We start from the raw sequence: 18,046 nt of genomic DNA on the forward strand, positions 1-18,046 counted from the left end.
ACCATTATGGGAGGCTCTTACGAATCTTGGGGAGTTCATTTCGGAACCATGGTTGATTCTTGATGATTTTAATTCTATTATATCGACAATGGATAGACAAGGGGACTCTCCAGTCACCAATTATAAGATACGGGATTTCTAAATTTTTACTCAAGTATACGGTTTGGTGAATTTTTGCTCCATTGGATGTCGGCTCACTTGGACTAATGGTACGGTTTCTTGTAAATTGGATAGAGATTTGGTGAATTCTTTTTTGTTATTGGCAGATTTCGATACTTATGCGGAGTTTACGATGACTGGGTGCCTTTCGGACCACTCTTGTATCATAGTGCAAACTCTAGCGAAAGATCGACCTCCAAATTGACCTTTCAAGTGCCTTAATATGTGATCACTCAATGAAGATTTCACCGAGCTTGTGATGGACTCATGGTCAGCTCCTGTTATTGGGAATGCTTAATTTATTTTTAAAGTGAAGCTGACCCGTTTGAAGAAAAGATTGAGGGAGTTTAATAAAAATTATTTTGGGCATATTTCGGAGAAGGCAAAAAAGAGCAAATGCAGATTTAGAGGAGATATAGAAAGGGGTCCTAGCAGGGGGTACTATTCCCATTGACTATGATCATATACAGAGGAAGACCACTCTACTTGCGGAGGCAGAGAAATAATTTTATCAGCAGCGTGCAAAGAATGTTTACTTAAGAAGCTCTGATAAGTGTATTAAATTCTTCCATGATGTAGTGAAGCGGAATAATAAGAGGCATGCCATCATCACACTCACAAAGTGAAATGGGGAGCAAACATCAAGCTTGGGTGAAGTGGCAGATGAATTTGTAGGCTTCTTTCATGATCTACTTGGGCAAAAGGTGGTGTGTGATCCTTTGGACAGCGGTGGACTTCCTGGAAGAAAGCTCACTCATGGTCAATCTGAGGACTTAATCAAGCTAGTGGAGGTGGAGGAAATTAAAGTAGCCTTATACGACATTGGGAGTGACAAGGCGTCGGGTCCGGATGGATATGGAGCAAAGTTTTTCACTGCATCTTGGGATATTGTTGGGTCAGAGTTTATTGCAGCGGTTCAAGAATTTTTTCAGAGTGGTAAACTACTCAAATAATGGAACCATTCATTAATATCTTTAGTGTCAAAGGCAAACCATGCCCCGAGAGTTTCAGATTACTGGTCTATCTCTTGTTGCAATGTGTTCTACAAGGTCATTGCAAAGATACTGGCCGGTCGATTAGCAGGGATTTTGGGGGACTTGTTGGATCCGGCGCAAGCGACTTTTGTGAAAGGGCGATTTATTGGTGACAACATTTAACCTCACTTAAGAGTTGCTACGGAAGTATGCACGTAAAAGAATCTCCCCGAGATGTATGGTCAAGGTTGATTTGTAGAAGACATTTGATACAGTAGATTAAGATTTTCTCATGGAGGCCCTTGTTGGTTTTGACTTTCCCCAACGATATTGTACATGGATTAGGGAATGTGTAACTACAGTCTCCTATTCTATTTCTCTAAATAGAGGCATCTATGGATTCTTTAGTGGGCGTCGCTGTCTAAGGCAAGGTGATCCCCTATCCCCCTTACTTTTTGGTCTATGCATCGAAGTATTATCACACAAGTTGCAGGTTGCTTCCTTGTCACCCTCTTTTCACTTCCATCCTATGTGTAAAGAGGTTGGCATTACACATCTTACATATACTGATGATTTGATGTTGTTTGCATGGGCATATGAGTCCTCAATAAAAGTATTGGCGGAATGTTTGGAGGTTTTTGGCAATGAAGCGGGGCTTCGGGCTATTATTTTGAAATTTCATATGTATATGGCGGGGATTGATGATAGCATGAAGGACCGATTACGCCAACTTATTGGGTTCCAAGAAGGAACATTTCCATTCCGATACTTGGGGATTCCACTAGCGGCGGAGAAGTTGAGAATTGCAAACTATGGGCCCTTACTTGAGAAAGATTAATTCTTAGCCAAAACATACTTTATCTTATGCGGGGCGCTTGGAGTTAGTGAAGACGGTGCTTTAAAGCGTGGAGTGTTATTGTTTTTTATACTCCCTATTCCTGGCGGTGTCATTGAAAAAATCAAAACAATATGTCGTACGTTTGTGTGACCCTCGAAGCATTCTTCTATTTCTTTGGCCACTTTGTGTCTTTTTTGACAATATGGTGGTTATGGACTTCGTGATCTTCATGCATGGAACGAAGCTCTTCTTAGCAAGACACTATGGAAGATCCAAACTAATGCGGATTCGCTATGGGTAAGATGAGTGCACCATCATTACTCAAGGGGACTAATTTATGGAATTGGGAGGTCAAAGCCTCGGACTCTCCTCTTATCAAACATCTTGTGGATATTCAAAACAAAATTTGAGGGGCTACAAATGGAAGTGGGGAGGTGAACTTGTTGATGGGTAACTGGTTTAGGGGGGGGGAGTGAGGCAGCAAATGCATATGGTTTCTTCATGGCAAGAGGTCTTGAGGTGACATGGGCAACATTGGTTTGGAGGTCGGAAATTATGCCAAAACATCGGTTTATTCTGTGGTTACTTGCTCATGGGAAATTACAAACAACGGATAGAATGTCGCATGTGGCGAACAAGATTTGTATGCTTTCCCAAGGTCACGATGAGTCAAATGGTCACTTATTCTTTGAGTATCCTATCACATGTACTCTTTGGGACAAAGGTGCGGAGATGATTAGAGATAAATCATGAAGTTAACTCAATAAAGGAGTTGTTTCACATTCTTGGCCAACACTACAAAGGTGCGAGCCGGAGAATGAAGCCGAGGTATCTTGGAGTTTCTAGTATAATATAAGTTCTGTGGAAAGCTCGCAACAGGTGCCGCTATGAGGGGATGATTCTTGATGTTGACAGAATGTGTGCAAGGTCCAAATTCATGTTTATCATTTTGTGGACTTATGTAGAAATTGAAGTGATTCACCTCGCAAGAGCATGGACGGAACAATTTATAAGAATGATGCATCTAGTGTTGATGTTGATTTCATCAGCGAATGAATTTCATTGGCGAATCAATTTCATCGGCGAAAGACGAAGGTTGTGCAATTTAATGTTTGATTTCATTGGTGAATGGATTTCAGCGATGTATAGAGAAAAAAAATAAATTGGTGGCACAAGGGAGGCTTGAGTAGATTTTCAACGTTGAGGGCACATGCATGCTTGAACAATTTCAACGATGGTGGCAAATGATGATTGGTTTGATAGATTTTTGTTGCATATCTTTGTATTTATCTTTTGATTTTGTATGTGAGGCATGAGAGAGGATAGTGGTGAATAGATCCACCATAATTGATCTATCTAGTCCGCAGCAAACAACTCACGGTAAAGACAGTGCCAAATCTGTTGATAGCTGGGGCTTTACCAAAAAGCCCAAGAGGGTGAATAGATCTACCATAATGATCTATCTAGTCCGTAGTAAATGACTTGCGGTAAGGGCATCGCCAAATCCGTTGATGGTTGAGATTTTACCAAAAAGCCCAAGAGGGTTCATGGATCCACCATAAGGATCTATCTAGTCCGCAGTAAACGGCTCACGGTAAAGACATGACAAATCCGTTGATGGCTGACGACTTGCTAAAAGTGGGGTGACTATCTATGCAAGGATGCTTTGAAGTGGCATTTTATGCTGCTGGTCGTGGGGTGTTTGTTGTCCGTGGTTTTGATACTCCACCTGCTGTCCGTGATTTTGTTGCTCCATTTGCTGCCCGTGGTTTTCATGACTTCTCTCCGTGTTTGATTGCCACACCTGCTGTTCATCACTTGTAATGCATGTAATGGTGTTTGTGTGATGTTGTGTGTGTGTGATTGGTGGGTGGTTTGACATTGGTTTTGATTATAATATGATACATCAGTGACACGTGACGTATCATGGTGAGATGGAAGTTAAGTGCATGATGGTGTAAGTGAATTGAGTGATGATATAGGAGTTGACCTCAATTATAGAGGATAAACTCCTAACTATCATGTATGATCTGACATTCGATTTGAGAGTCTTTACCTCTCAAGTCATTTTTATACAAATGTACCTATTTCCGTGAATACAAACCTAATCAAATTCTGCATTTAGTCCAATCAAAAAATTATACACTTGATTTTTTCTCAATAAATTTCTTCAAGATCACAATATCCTTAGGGCACTTTGTCTCAAGGACCTGATAATGATGTAGTTCTTGTCATAAATTTTATAATATATTTGCATATTCTGTTACAATTTTGTTGCCTTGTTTTATAATGACAGATTTTACTTTGACTTCATATACACGGGTGGCATCTTTGGCCTTCAAATATGTTTGGTGAAAAGAATCCCATATATTTATTTTAGAGGTGAGAAACACACACATCACTAATTTCTAGTGCCAGTGAACTTCATAACTAGGATAGAATCATGGAGTCCTCTTCATCTCAAGCATCAAAATTTGAATTGTTTTGATCTTGCACCAAGAAGATGTTGAATTTTTTTCTTTACCTTTTAGGTAGGTATGAACCAATTCCGGCCATTTAAAGTAATGTGGTGAATTTGTAAAAGTGGTAAATATTCTAAAATTCCCTTATAGGAAGATGGGATCTTTTCTCTCCTTCCTTAGATTGAGGGAGATAGTTTATTTCTACCATTTTTGACATTACATAATATAAAAAATAATGAAAACTTATATAACAAGAAGAAAAGAAAAATATTGGCAATAAAGGCCAATAATAAGTTGACAATGAAAGTCAACAAAAGAGTCGAAAAAACTTGACAAAGGCTAAAAAAATGAAAAACTCCGAGGCACAAAAAGCTAGAGCTTTAATACCATATCAAGAAATGTGGAGTGAAATTCTCTTTTCATACATTCTTATGCATAATAATGGGTATATATGCCTATTCTACATTGATTATACATAAAAATTTTAAAATAGAAAATAATATATTAAAATATTATATTTATAAATAAAGGGATTTGTCATCTAAGGAATTTCATGATAAGAAATTTCCATTTTAAAAGATTTTACTAACCTAAAATAATTAAACTTTCCAACACTCATAAGTAGATTTAATTTGAGAGCACTTGGAAAATGATTTTACAAATATTATGCTGAGCAAAATATCATGATTCATTTTAAACTACTCTTTTTTTATCAATATAAAGCTATTATTATTTTTACAATGCAATGTACATCCAATGACTTATGTTACTTTATTCACAATCTGTTTTTAAATTATCTCTTTTTTTAAAAAAATGCAAAAATACATTAGTGTTGAGACAAAATTCATTATCTGATTTTATAAAATGGTGCTGTCTTTTTTTAATATTCCTTTACAAAATTGCAATCCGAATCTAGGATTGTACAATCTAGAAGTACCAAATCGCTACTAGATCATTTGGAATGTTTTTTTACAATGGAATCGAAACAGAATCTGTGGGATGACATAGGATTGATAGTCAGTACTATATTAACTTATAATGATTCTACCCATTTTTACCTCTATTAAGCATTGATTTATGGCTTTCATTTTTTTTTAACAAAAGTGAGCATTCAAGAAATTTTAAATTTCCCCAATTAGCATACAAAATTCAATTTAATAAATCTATAAATGGAAATATTTTTCTTTGGAAATTCATTAGGTCAAACAAATCATGCTATACTAGTTTGAAAAATATTGGACCTATTCAATTTTGGGGGAAAAAAATAGATGAATATAATCTTAAAGTAATTTTAGATTTTTTAAATTTCTTTAAATATTTCGAGTAATTCTACAAAGAATTTATATTAGATAAAAAAAATTTAAAAAGAATTTATAAAAAATAATTAGGTTAAAAACGGATTTAACCTCCTGAATCATTTATCTTATCGAATTAGTGGATAAGTATTAGAGCGGGTAAGAGAAGAATAAAATTAGGGCAAAGTCCGTTTTATTTTCGCCTTAAACTCGCGTGCTAGCTCTCTGCCTCTCTGCTTCGTTTGCTGGTGTTGATCTGTTGTGCGCGTGTGGACGTGGTCGCGTCGCTTGTGCGATTTCTAATCTCGCGTGAATGGTGACGCCTCGGGTGATGTCAGGTTCTCTTCCAATCTTAAAGTTGAGTTGAAAAGGATGCGCTTGGAGTTGGAGGTGGGCAAGCAAGGCGATTGGAAGGCTCAGGTGAGGCTACGCCTTGGATCGGTCAACGAATTCGGCGGTACCGGCGTAAGTTGTTTTTTTTTTTCTTTTCATTCCTTTCTCTCCTCTTTTAGCATTTAATTCCCGTTCCTGGTTTTGTGAAGCCGTGCGAATCACCGTCCAATCGAATTGCCGGCCGGAGTTTGATTGGCTGGACTTGGCCTTCACTTCGAGTTGGCGCCTCGTCGAAGTTTCCCATCGCAATCGGGCTGTAAAGATCGGGTCTTTGGCTTTCGTTTTCCCTTTTCTTTGGTAAAGTCGGGATTTTTGAGCGTTTTTCACCTGGATTCTGTTGTTTAGTCTAGTTTATTATATCACGCTAGACTTGAGGGTGTTCAATCTGGAAAGCAAGTTATAGGGTGCATAAGATATCGATGTGGTGCCTCTGGGGGGTATTACAAAAAAGGATCTGATTCAGGGAAGATTTCATCCTTCAGTAAATTGTACAGTTGGTCGAATTGTCTGCATGGGTTCCAGGAGTGGAGAGAAAGAGGAGGGCTTCTCGGAGTCAAATGATGCTGGAAAACAGTCAAAATTGAAGGCGTCTGACAGCTTTGGGACCAATGATATGTTCTTCAGAGCAGACAAGATTGATTTGAAGAGCTTGGATATCCAGTTAGAGAAGCAACTCAACAGGGCATGGACAAAAGGGAAAGGCGGTTCCAAAAGGCCCAAGGAGGAATGGGAAATCGATTTGTCGAAGCTGGAAATCCGCTATGTCATAGCTCAAGGAACATATGGAACTGTCTATCGAGGATCTTATGATGGACAGGATGTTGCAGGTGCTTTCTCTCTTACATTCCTGATAAAAGTTTGATGCCTAATTTTCTTACTTGTCTACACACATTTTGTTCGGTAGCAATACTCCATTGCTAAGCAATTTATCAACTTTAATAGTGCTACTTCCTTTGGGATATGATCAGTTGCTATTTATCACTAGGATCACTGAATCGTTTACTTTCCCCTGATGCTTCATTCTTCAATAGTTACTCCATCCATTTATACGGTTTCTATTACCAATATGTTGTTGCTAAATCAGTTCATCTAAATAATAGTTAGGTAATGATGGTTTAGCAAGTCAATCCATTTTATTTTTATTCATACAAATTGAATGTTAACCTCCTTTTATGGGCCAGTAAAAGGAATGGGCTAGTTTCATTTGTTAGTTTGTGTGCCAATTGCCCTCTCAATGTGAGCAACTTAATTAGGAACTATAAATTTGACTGAGAAGAGATGTTTTAGCGTAAATTATAATTATCATCATTTTCTTCTCAAGTTTGAGTAACCACTGGATAATCCTTCATCCTTCCATATGTGGGTACATATATTCGCTCAGAAATCATGTACATACCACTCTAGCTGTGAACATATTTATCATTTTGCCACTATCCATTTGTCTTTCTCCTGTGGAGCTTACTCTATCAAGCATTGTGATTCCATAGAGATATTTGCATTACACAATTCTTGACTTTTTATCTTGGTATGATAATTTCAACTTTATAACTCCAGTTAAATTGTTCATATTGCTGGATAAGTAAAATTATAATGTTTGTTTTTATCAGTAATATCCTAATAAAGATCATTCAGAAAGATGTCTAATTTAGGTGCTACCACCAATGTTGTTTAGATTAGTGAAGCTAATGAAACCTGTTTTGAGCTAATAAATCATTAGAAGTTAATGTAGCATATTTCAGATAATTAATTCACGCCCTTTAGAAATTTACCTATTGTTAGACAAAGCTCATCTTTATCTTCTTAAACAAAATATCAATTGTTATCGATCAGTTATGTTGTAGAGATGGTAGGTCTGGACTTTGGAAGTGTACTGTGCCGAGGATGAGGTTCGAAAAGAAATTTTCAACACCTGAAAATTGAATATCGTAAATAGATAACTACAATGCACAATCATAGGACATATGAAATAGTAAACAATTACAAAAGATCAACACTGGAAATTTGAATAGTTTAAATAGATAATTGCACAATGCATAGTAGTAGGATGTATGCAATAATAAGCAATTACAACAGATACTTCCAAACTAGCTAACGTGGAATACCTGTGTAAAATTTTAGTAAATCCTATATTACAGGGTGAATATATGATGCCACTTTCATAGTTTTTATAACATAAAAGAACTCCATGGAAATTGCCACTATTATTGAAGATCCAATTCTCTATCCATTTAACCAGCATACCCATGTGGTATTTATTAGAAATCAAACATTAAAGTTATATTTGTCTGAGAACTAACATGTGTACAAATCTTTGCAGTAGCAACATCAATTTTGGTGTGAACTAAGAAAGCTTTTTCATTCCCATCTCAATCTGGTTATTATCCTGAACATCCCTGTTCAACGATATGTACCATTCTTTCAGATCAATGGTCGGTTGATAGTGCCATTTTTTAAGATAAAAATTGAATTTTTACTAGGGTTCTCTAACATGTTACAATTTTACAAAAACTGTGCTTAAAATATTGGTTTTTTAACAATCTCTCTCATATTATAGTGAAAGTGTTGGACTGGGGTGAAGATGGTATGGCCACAGAAGCTGAAACTGCTTCTCTTAGGGCATCATTTCAGCAGGAAGTTGCTGTTTGGCATAAACTTGACCATCCAAATGTTACAAAGGTAAGAAAGTTATTGGAGCTGTTACATCAGTCAAAAGCTTTAACCAATGATTAAATAAATAGGATTGATGGCTTCATTTGAAGTGCTGTTAATGGTTTGATTGGTGTGTGAAAACGCTGTCAATTTTTAATTTTCTCTTGACTGCTATTGTTTTGAGAGTATTTTAACCTGCAGGAAATTAGTTTTTACCAATTTATAATAAATGAACGTTAGCTACTTTTTCATGCCTGAAAACTTGTTTGACCTTTCTGCAGTTTGTTGGAGCATCAATGGGAACAACTGATCTTAAGATTCCAACAAAGAATTCCTCAAGCAGCGAAAGCATTTCACATCCTGCTCGAGCATGTTGTGTTGTTGTTGAGTATCTTCCAGGAGGAACACTGAAACAATATTTATTCAAGAATAGGAGAAGAAAACTTCCCTATGAGATTGTGGTTCAGGTTGCATTAGATCTGTCTAGAGGGTGAGTAATTTTATAAATTAATCATTTTTGGTTTCTGTAAAAACTATCCCTTTGTGAACCATCATGTTAAGATCTCTCTTGATTTGGCAGATTAAGCTATTTACACTCGAAGAAAATTGTACATCGAGATGTCAAAACTGAGAACATGCTTCTGGATGCCGAAAGAAATCTTAAAATTGCTGATTTTGGTGTTGCTCGGGTTGAGGCTCAGAACCCAAAGGACATGACTGGCGAAACGGGTACCCTTGGCTACATGGCTCCAGAGGTCATTATTTCTGTCTTTTTTTTGTTTGTGCGTGTCTCGACTTATCATTTATTCTGATAACCATTAACACTGTTAAGTTGAGAATTGCATGCCTTTCAATAATACATACCACACAGGCATTGACCAACCTTTGACTCTTGTACTCTTCAAATATCCACATTGTACTTGTGTACGCCGTTGCCACTTCAAGCGACACTCGCAATTCCTGTTATACATGTCAAGTTTTTTAGAAACAACCATGCAGGACACTTAGATTTAAGTTAATGGCATGGACATTACAAACATTCCAGAAAGTAATGACCCCTGATATTGGAATTATAGATCAATTTGTTAGTGAAGTCGCTTAATATATAATTTTAAATCATTCTTGGTAGCTCAATTTGTACAGGTTCTGGATGGTAAGCCTTACAACCGGAAGTGTGATGTGTACAGTTTTGGTATTTGTTTATGGGAGATTTATTGCTGTGACATGCCATATCCCGATCTCAGCTTTGCTGAAGTCTCATCAGCTGTTGTTCGAGAGGTATGCTTTTTTTCGTGAGTTCATAAACCTCTTACTTTTGATACAAACCTTGAACTTGAAGTGAGTGTTACTAGGATATTTAAGAATGTTAAACAGCAACCCTAACCTACTTCATTGCATTACAGAATCTACGACCAAATGTTCCTCGGTGTTGTCCAAGCGCAATGGCGAGCATCATGCGCAAGTGTTGGGATGCAAATCCGGAGAAAAGGCCTGATATGGATGACGTTGTGCGGCTTTTAGAGGCACTGGACACAAGCAGAGGAGGCGGTATGATCCCTGACGACCAAGTAAATGGTTGTTTCTGCTTCAGACCTAAACGTGGCCCATAGGCACTTTCCTCTCGATCTCCTTGCAAAGACCTTTCTTCTTAGCATTCAGTAAACAACTCAAGGATGTCATAACTCCACATTCGTGCTTTGGGGAGTTCTGCTGTGTTCTTTGGATGCTTCAATCTCTGGTTACGAAAAGTCTCCATTGATCAGTCTTTTGTTTCTGTTTTTTGCTGTGTTTTTTATTTGTAGTTGGTTGTTGAATAAAAGATAACAACATGAGCTGTGACATTCGCCAAACAAATAATTCTGCAGTTCTGTTGCTATTCAGCACCATTAATATTCAATATTGTCACTCTTTTTTTCTCAAGATAACAGCACCTTGATGATCTTTGTTTGCCGTAAAACGGCATATGTTTTCGGAAATTAGCTAGCTTGATAATTTTGCAACCATAAAAGGTTTTTAACAAATTCATCTTGATCGTTGGTGTTTATTTGGAATGATAATCGATCTTCTACTTTGTTGATCGATCATCTAGGATGATTTGATCTTTTATGATGTTAAATGATAATATAAGACAGTGGTTGGTCGATGGTAGAGTAAAATACAAATCGATCATAATTTAATATTGTAAAAATTCTAAAATTAATGTTCTTTCGAGGAGGTAGTGCCTTTATTGCAAGGAGGTAACTGAAAGTATCAGCTAATCATTTGAAATGATCTTGTGAGAGGCATTGAACCCTGATATTCTCAAACCAACTAGAAAAAGGCATTCAACTCTCGATCGATTACATTAGATACGATTCGATTCCATTGGAACAGAGTATTGGAAACCTCTATTGAGACAGCTACCAAACCGACAAAACCGACGGCGAAGGATTCTTCGAGTCACTACTCAATGCAACACAAATTAGTAATTGGATACGATAGGATCATGATCTTGTTCTTGAATATTCTTTGGTTGCAGTCGCAGGAATAATGCAACGATGATGTGTTCCTAGAGTCCATGACTCAAAGTGGCCACTTTCGACTCCCACTCCATGAGTGATCCGTCCTATTGAGTGTATCACTTAGGGCACTTTTTGCCATGGCCAAGTGACCACTTTCTCTCTTCTTCTTCTTCTTCTTTTCCCTTCCTCCATTCCCGCAAAAGGATTCCTCTGCCCCCACAACACCTGAAGAGGAGCCAACCAGTCATGGTTTGATGTACAAAACAAAATGGCTCATGTCCATTCACAAAAACATGATGCTAAGAAATGGAGATGGGTCATGTCTCATTTTGTCCAAATTTTAACACCATATGACTTTGTTTTTCTCCAATCAATTGTTCTTTGTCCTATCTAACTTTATTCAACTTATTAAATAATAATAATAATAATAGACTTTTGAAGATGATTCAGATATCATTTATTAGATCAATGAAATTTATATATTTTCATAATAATATAATATGATATTATTCACTATCTTTAAAAAAAATTATTTTTTAACTCTATCTAAAAGATTTCATATTAATAAAAATATCTTTCATCTTATAAACTCATAAAATTCTTTATATATTTTCAATATGAAAATTTTATAATCAATCATGTTAAAATCATTTAAATTTGATCAAAATAATTTTAAAATAGTTAAAACACTTTAAGATTATAAATGATTCTCCTTTCATCCTTAAATAATTAAATGCCACTTAGATAATATCATTCATTTAAACTGTCCAATATCTTCGATCTTACAATAAAATATAAATAAATAAATTATAGAAATATTTTAATCTAACACAACGATTATTTATATGAGAAAAATTAGACACCCAATCAGAAATTTTAAGTTTATTAGAAATTTTATGTTTATTAGAAATAAACATGCAGTTAAATATTAACTGCATCAAAATGGACAATGTCATTAACAATATATTATGAAGTGGTGGGTGTGATTGACAATCACTAGATGATCTTAATTGGAGCTAATTATTCCAAAAGTGCATAAATTTCCATGTGTGGGACCCAAAATTGGGGTATGATGCAAGTGGAAGCTTCACCAATTACTAGGTTATTAATGCACTCGATTACCAACCCTAAACTTTGCGATATAATCAAGGAGTAGATCGGTAGCCTCGTCCTTACCCTCCCCATCAAGTGAAGATCTTTTGGAATTTGGAGCCAAAATCATGATTCAAATATTGGAAAGTGACAGAATGAATTACATACACTCGAATCCTAAAAGGTACACTTAAATCAATTTAAAAAGGTAAAAATCAAAAGGTTCTTAATTATATTTTATTAAAAAAATTGAAAAAGAACATGAATATGTTTTATATTAAACTACCTCTTATTCAATATTATTCTTTACTTAAAAAGTTATTATAGCAGTTAAGCTACCATTAATAACCACTACAATATGTAAAAATCATTCTATAACTGTTAAAACATATAAAAAAACTACTAATTGGTTCTAACAACTGGTTTAAATTAATGTTAATTAATTTAAAATAATTTTAATGAAATGTAAATATTTTTAACTAAGTTGATAAAGAGTATTTGATATAGAAACATTTAGAGTTTAAGATTTAAAGATTTAGAGTTTATTTATAATATGTAGAAGTTATTTAATAATTGTTACAGTGTGATAAATTAACTATTTCATTAAAATTTTAAATTTAAATTTTAAATCATAAATTTTAAATATTATTAATTCGACAGTAAAGATGGGGGATCCCCTTTGAGGGAAGTCAACGTCACGTGGAGGTCAAAAGCCTAAGGGCAAGATGAGGTTCGACCGATTGGGTAAGGGTCGGATCAACCGGCCGGATGGATCAGAACAGAATCAAAGACAACCCGGTAGAAGCCGGGTTTCCGACGCTCATGGTGAACAGGGTCGCCGGGCCAAGCGAGTAGCCCGCGCGACCGAGGCATAAAGCAGTAATGCTGAGAACAGTTTCATCCGAGCACACGACCTGTAATCTCCCGACCGGATCAGTACCTACGTCCGGTCGGACGTGATGGGACTGCCGAGCGGCCGGACGCTCGGCACGGGAACAGAAGGGACAAAAGAACATCGGGAAACATCTTCTGACAACAGGCATGTCCCACGACCAAGTCATACGCTGAACCTTACGACAGAAGGTTCTGCCATCCCATCAGAGAGGTGCTCGGACTGTAGCGGTATGGTGTCAGGCAAGCTCCTCTGATACTGAGGTATGGTAAGGGGACACGTATTCACCTCGGTATGTATGCACAAGCCTCTTCACAGCTCTATATAAGGGTCCTCACACTTCGCCGGAGGTACACAATCACGCATTCTCGCATCTTCGGAGCCACTTCGTAATTTCCTCTTGCTTGACTTGAGCGTCGAAGGGTCGTCGCCGGAACTCCTTCCCGGCCCGACTTCCTTGCAGGTTCGCCGGAGATCCCTACGACCGGCCGGAGATCCACGTCATCAGTTCGGAGAGCGCCACGTGCCCAGCGTCCGTTGATTCAGCGTTCGGACAGGATCAAATTGGCGCCGTCTGTGGGAACGCACCTGCATCCGAGCGGAAGCAATGGACGAAGCTGGACGACCGCATACGGTGATGCTCTCCACAGAGGAGCTCGACGCTCTAATCGAGGCAAGAGCCGCTAAGCTTGTGGAACAAAAATAGAAGGCACAAGCCGAGCGGATGGAGCAACAAGCGACGTCCGCATCGGGAGGTCGAGCGGAAGCACCACCAGCCACGGTTCCATTTCATCGGGCCCTATTTCGTACGCCTCCTGAAGCCGCAACAGTTAATTGTGACCGAGGATCTTCATCCGACGAGGCGCCTATGCGAGACAACAGAAAAGGCAAGGCCCTCCGAACGGACGCCTCCCCCGAGCGGATCAACCGGCAATTTTCAGAGGTCATTCTGCGGGACCCTATACCAAAGCACTATGTGCCCCCGACAATCGGTGAGTACAACGGAACCACCGACCCGGACGATCATCTTGGTAAGTTCGACAACACGGCTACCTTACATCAATACACAGATGGAGTAAAGTGCCGGGTGTTCCTTACCACCCTCTCGGGATCGCCTCAACGGTAGTTTCAGAGGCTGTCGGACGGAACCATTACAAGCTTCAAGGAGTTCCGCACGGCCTTCCTCCACCATTTTGCAAGCAGTCGGCTTACCAGAAGACTAGTGTCAGCTTATTCACCATCAAGCAAGAGCCCAGGGAGTCGCTCAAAGCATACATCCAACGATTCAACCGAGTGGCCATGGATATTCAAATGGCCACCTCAGAAACGATGATGAATGCGTTCACGCAAGGCCTCATGGATGGTGATTTCTTCCGGTCACTCATTCAGAAGCCGCCCCGAAACTACAATTATATGTTACATCGGGCCAACGAGTACATTAATGTGGAGGAAGCCCAGACGACCTGAAGAAAAGAGGTTCCAACTGAGCGGCTAGCACCTGCCGAGCGGAAGCCTGTCAATCCCCCGGAGCCGCCCAGAGGACCGAGGGCCGAAGCAGTCCGCCCTCACCACGCGAGGTCCCAAGCAGTTCAAGAGGTAGCTGCCGAGCGGCCCAAACCTAAGAAGAAGGTATGGACCCCTATGTTTTGCTCGTTCCACCAGACTGACACGCATAACACAAGAGATTGTCGGAGCCTTCCCCTAATCGCCCACCCCACTCCTCGGAGTAGCCATCGTCGCTCACCATCATCTGACAGGCGACATCAACACCATGAAGTCGATCGGCGTATATCCGACAGGCGACAGCGACAATCTCCCGAGCGACATCATCCTCAGAGGCACGAGGATTATCCCCGGGTGTCTAGGGAGCGGCCTAGGCCGTCCGCTCGGGAAGAAGAAAATAGAAGCAACACGTCCCGCGGTGAAATCAACATCATCGCTGGCGGGCCAACTGGAGGTGACTCCAACAGAGCACGAAAGGCAAGTGTCAGGCAGCTCCAGATCCATGCGGTCGGTTGCAGCCAAGAACGGGCGAGCTGGCCCGAAATCAGTTTCGGACCCAGGGACTTGGAGGGAGTCGAAGTGCCACATGACGACGCTCTCCTCATCAAGGCGGTAATAGCTAACTATACTATTCACCGTGTTTTCATCGATACAGGAAGCTCGGTCAATATTATATTCAAAAAGGTCTTCGACCAACTGCAAATTGATCGAGCCAAGCTGCTGCCCATGACAACTCCCCTCTACGGGTTTACGGGCAATGAAGTTCTGCCGGTCGGACAGGTCCGACTGGCTATTTCGCTGGGAGAGGAGCCGCTCAAAAGGACGCGGACTGTCAACTTCGTCGTGGTCGACTCTCCCTCTGCATACAATGTCATCTTGGGGCAACCGGCGCTCAGCGAGTTCCGAGCGGCCGTCTCCACCTTCCACCAGAAAATCAAGTTCCCGGTGGAAGATAAAGTGGGAGAAGTACGAGGAGACCAGCTGGCGGCTCGGCGATGCTACGTCGAGATGGTTCGAGCTGAAGCTAATTCCGCTCGGAAGACGGCGCGTATCGAGGTGAACGCCATTACTGAAAAACCACCCTCTTTGATTTTTGAACAAAAGAGGAAGTACAGATTCACCCGACCTGATCGGAGGCCACCACATTTATTGCGGCCGATCTGGAGGCAAGCCAGAAAGAGGAGGTAATTAAATGTCTCCAGAAAAACTACGATGTCTTCGTTTGGTCGACACATGAGCTGTCGGGAATTTCGCCAAGCATAGCACAGCATGAACTTCACGTCCGACCGGACGCTCGGCCGGTGAAACAAAGGAAGAGGGACTTCAGCGCCGAACAGAATGTCATCATCCGAGCGGAGGTAGAGAAGCTTCTAGAGGCCCGCCACATACGTGAAGTGCAGTTTCCGAGCTGGTTGGCGAACGTGGTGCTGGTCTCCAAGCCGAGCAACAAGTGGAGGGTTTGCATTGATTTCCGGGATCTCAACAAAGCATGCCCAAAAGATTTCTACCCTCTGCCTCGGATTGATCAACTGGTGGACTCCACAGCCGGATGCGAGTTAATATGCATGCTGGACGCTTATCAGGGCTACCATCAGGTGCCGCTCGCCAGAGAGGATCAAGAGAAGGTTAGCTTCGTCACGGCCGATGACACTTACTGCTACAATGTAATGCCGTTTGGATTGAAGAACGCAGGAGCAACTTACCAGCGCTTGATAAACAAAGTATTCAAGAAGCAGATCGGACGCTGATCCGGTAGTAAGAGTGGGCCCCCCCCTTCTTGCAAAGTCAACGCCAAGTGGAAGTCACCGGAACAGCCGCCCACCCAGAGGAGAGTGTGGTCCGACCGGACGGACGACCGTAGACGGTCGGTCCGATTGGACTGTCGGCTGGTCGATGGAATCGAGTACCTGGAGGGGTCCGGCCGGCTCGCACTTATAGTTGGGAGGCACCCTGTCAAATCGGGGTTCCGACGCTCAGTTAAAAAGGTCATGGACCGAGCTGACCTTTTGACCGACCGCAGTCATAAAGCACCCCTGTTAGTCTCCACAAAGCACAAGTAAACCATTGCGGATGTCCGGTCGGATGTTTAGGTATCTGTCCGCTCGGACTACAAGTTTGGAGCAAAGGAAAAGGCCAGAGGATTTCTTTCTTTGACAACTGTAGGTTTCACGTGTGTGCCATGCTCCAAATCTTGTGACAGGGGATTCTGCTGTCCCATCGAGGGCATGCTTTGACTGTAGCGATATGGGTCAGGTAAACTTTCTGACAGCCGCGTACCTAGGAAAGGACAGAGGACACTTATGCACTTCGGGATTCCGCTGTCCCATCGAGGGCATGCTCTGACTGTAGCGATAGGGGTCAGGTAAGCTTTCTGACAGCCGCATACCTAGGAAAGGACAGAGGACACTTATGCACTTCGGTACGCGTGCCCAAACTTGACACCGCTCTATATAAAGAACCTCAGGTTTCACCGGCAGGGGGATTCTGGTACGTACTCTGAGACTTCTGGAGCCACCTTGTTCATCGTGATTTACCTGACTTGAGCGTCGGAGGGTCGTCGCTGGGAATCCCCTTCCCGGCTCGACTTTTGTGCAGGATAGCCGGAGCATCTCGACACTAGTTGGAGATCTACATCAGCGAGCCTTGGCCCCAGCGTTCATCGACTCACGGTTCGGACAGGATCAAATTGGCGCCGTCTGTGGGAACGCTCCTGCATCCGATCGGAGACAATGGACGAGGCTGGATGACAACACACGGTGACGCTTTCAACAGAAGAACTCGACGCCCTGGTCGAGATAAGGGCCGCCAAACTCATAGAGCAAAAACAAAAAGCATCCGCCGAGCGGGCGGAGCAGCAAGCAACATCTGCGTCTCATGGCCGAGCGGAAGCACCTCAAGCCACCGTCGCATTTCACCGAGCCTTGTTTCGCACTCCTGAAGCTGCACCAGCTCGAAGAGATAGAGGCTCCTCTTCAGATGAAATGCCAAGGCGGGATGACAGAAAAGGGAAAGCCCCCCGGGCAAACTCATCTCCTGAGCGGACCAATCGCCAATTCTCGGAAGATATTTTACGAGACCCTCTGCCCAAGCACTACGTGCCTCCGACGATCGGCGAATACAATGGAACAACGGACCCGGATGATCATCTGGGTAAGTTCGATAATACAGCCACGCTCCATCAGTACACAGATGGAGTAAAGTGTAGAGTTTTCCTTACCACCCTCTCGGGATCGGCTCAACGGTGGTTTCGAAGGTTGCCGGACGGATCCATCACGAGCTTCAAGGAAT

The 18,046-nt window shown here is 40.9% G+C and overlaps 1 protein-coding gene across 1 annotated transcript; it reads left to right on the forward strand.

Moving 5' to 3' along the window:
• The first annotated feature begins 5,946 nt into the window (after positions 1-5,946).
• LOC122042561 (serine/threonine-protein kinase STY13-like) lies at positions 5,947-10,711 on the forward strand. The gene is made up of 7 exons (XM_042602731.1): positions 5,947-6,193; positions 6,271-6,948; positions 8,676-8,797; positions 9,052-9,260; positions 9,351-9,525; positions 9,914-10,048; positions 10,174-10,711. The coding sequence occupies exons 2-7, from the start codon at positions 6,633-6,635 to the stop codon at positions 10,378-10,380; spliced, it is 1,164 nt and encodes a 387-aa protein (XP_042458665.1). The 5' UTR covers positions 5,947-6,193; positions 6,271-6,632; the 3' UTR covers positions 10,381-10,711.
• Positions 10,712-18,046: the final 7,335 nt, after the last annotated feature.

This window comes from Zingiber officinale, chromosome 2A, assembly GCF_018446385.1.
Source record: "Zingiber officinale cultivar Zhangliang chromosome 2A, Zo_v1.1, whole genome shotgun sequence".
NCBI classification, from domain to species: domain Eukaryota; kingdom Viridiplantae; phylum Streptophyta; class Magnoliopsida; order Zingiberales; family Zingiberaceae; genus Zingiber; species Zingiber officinale.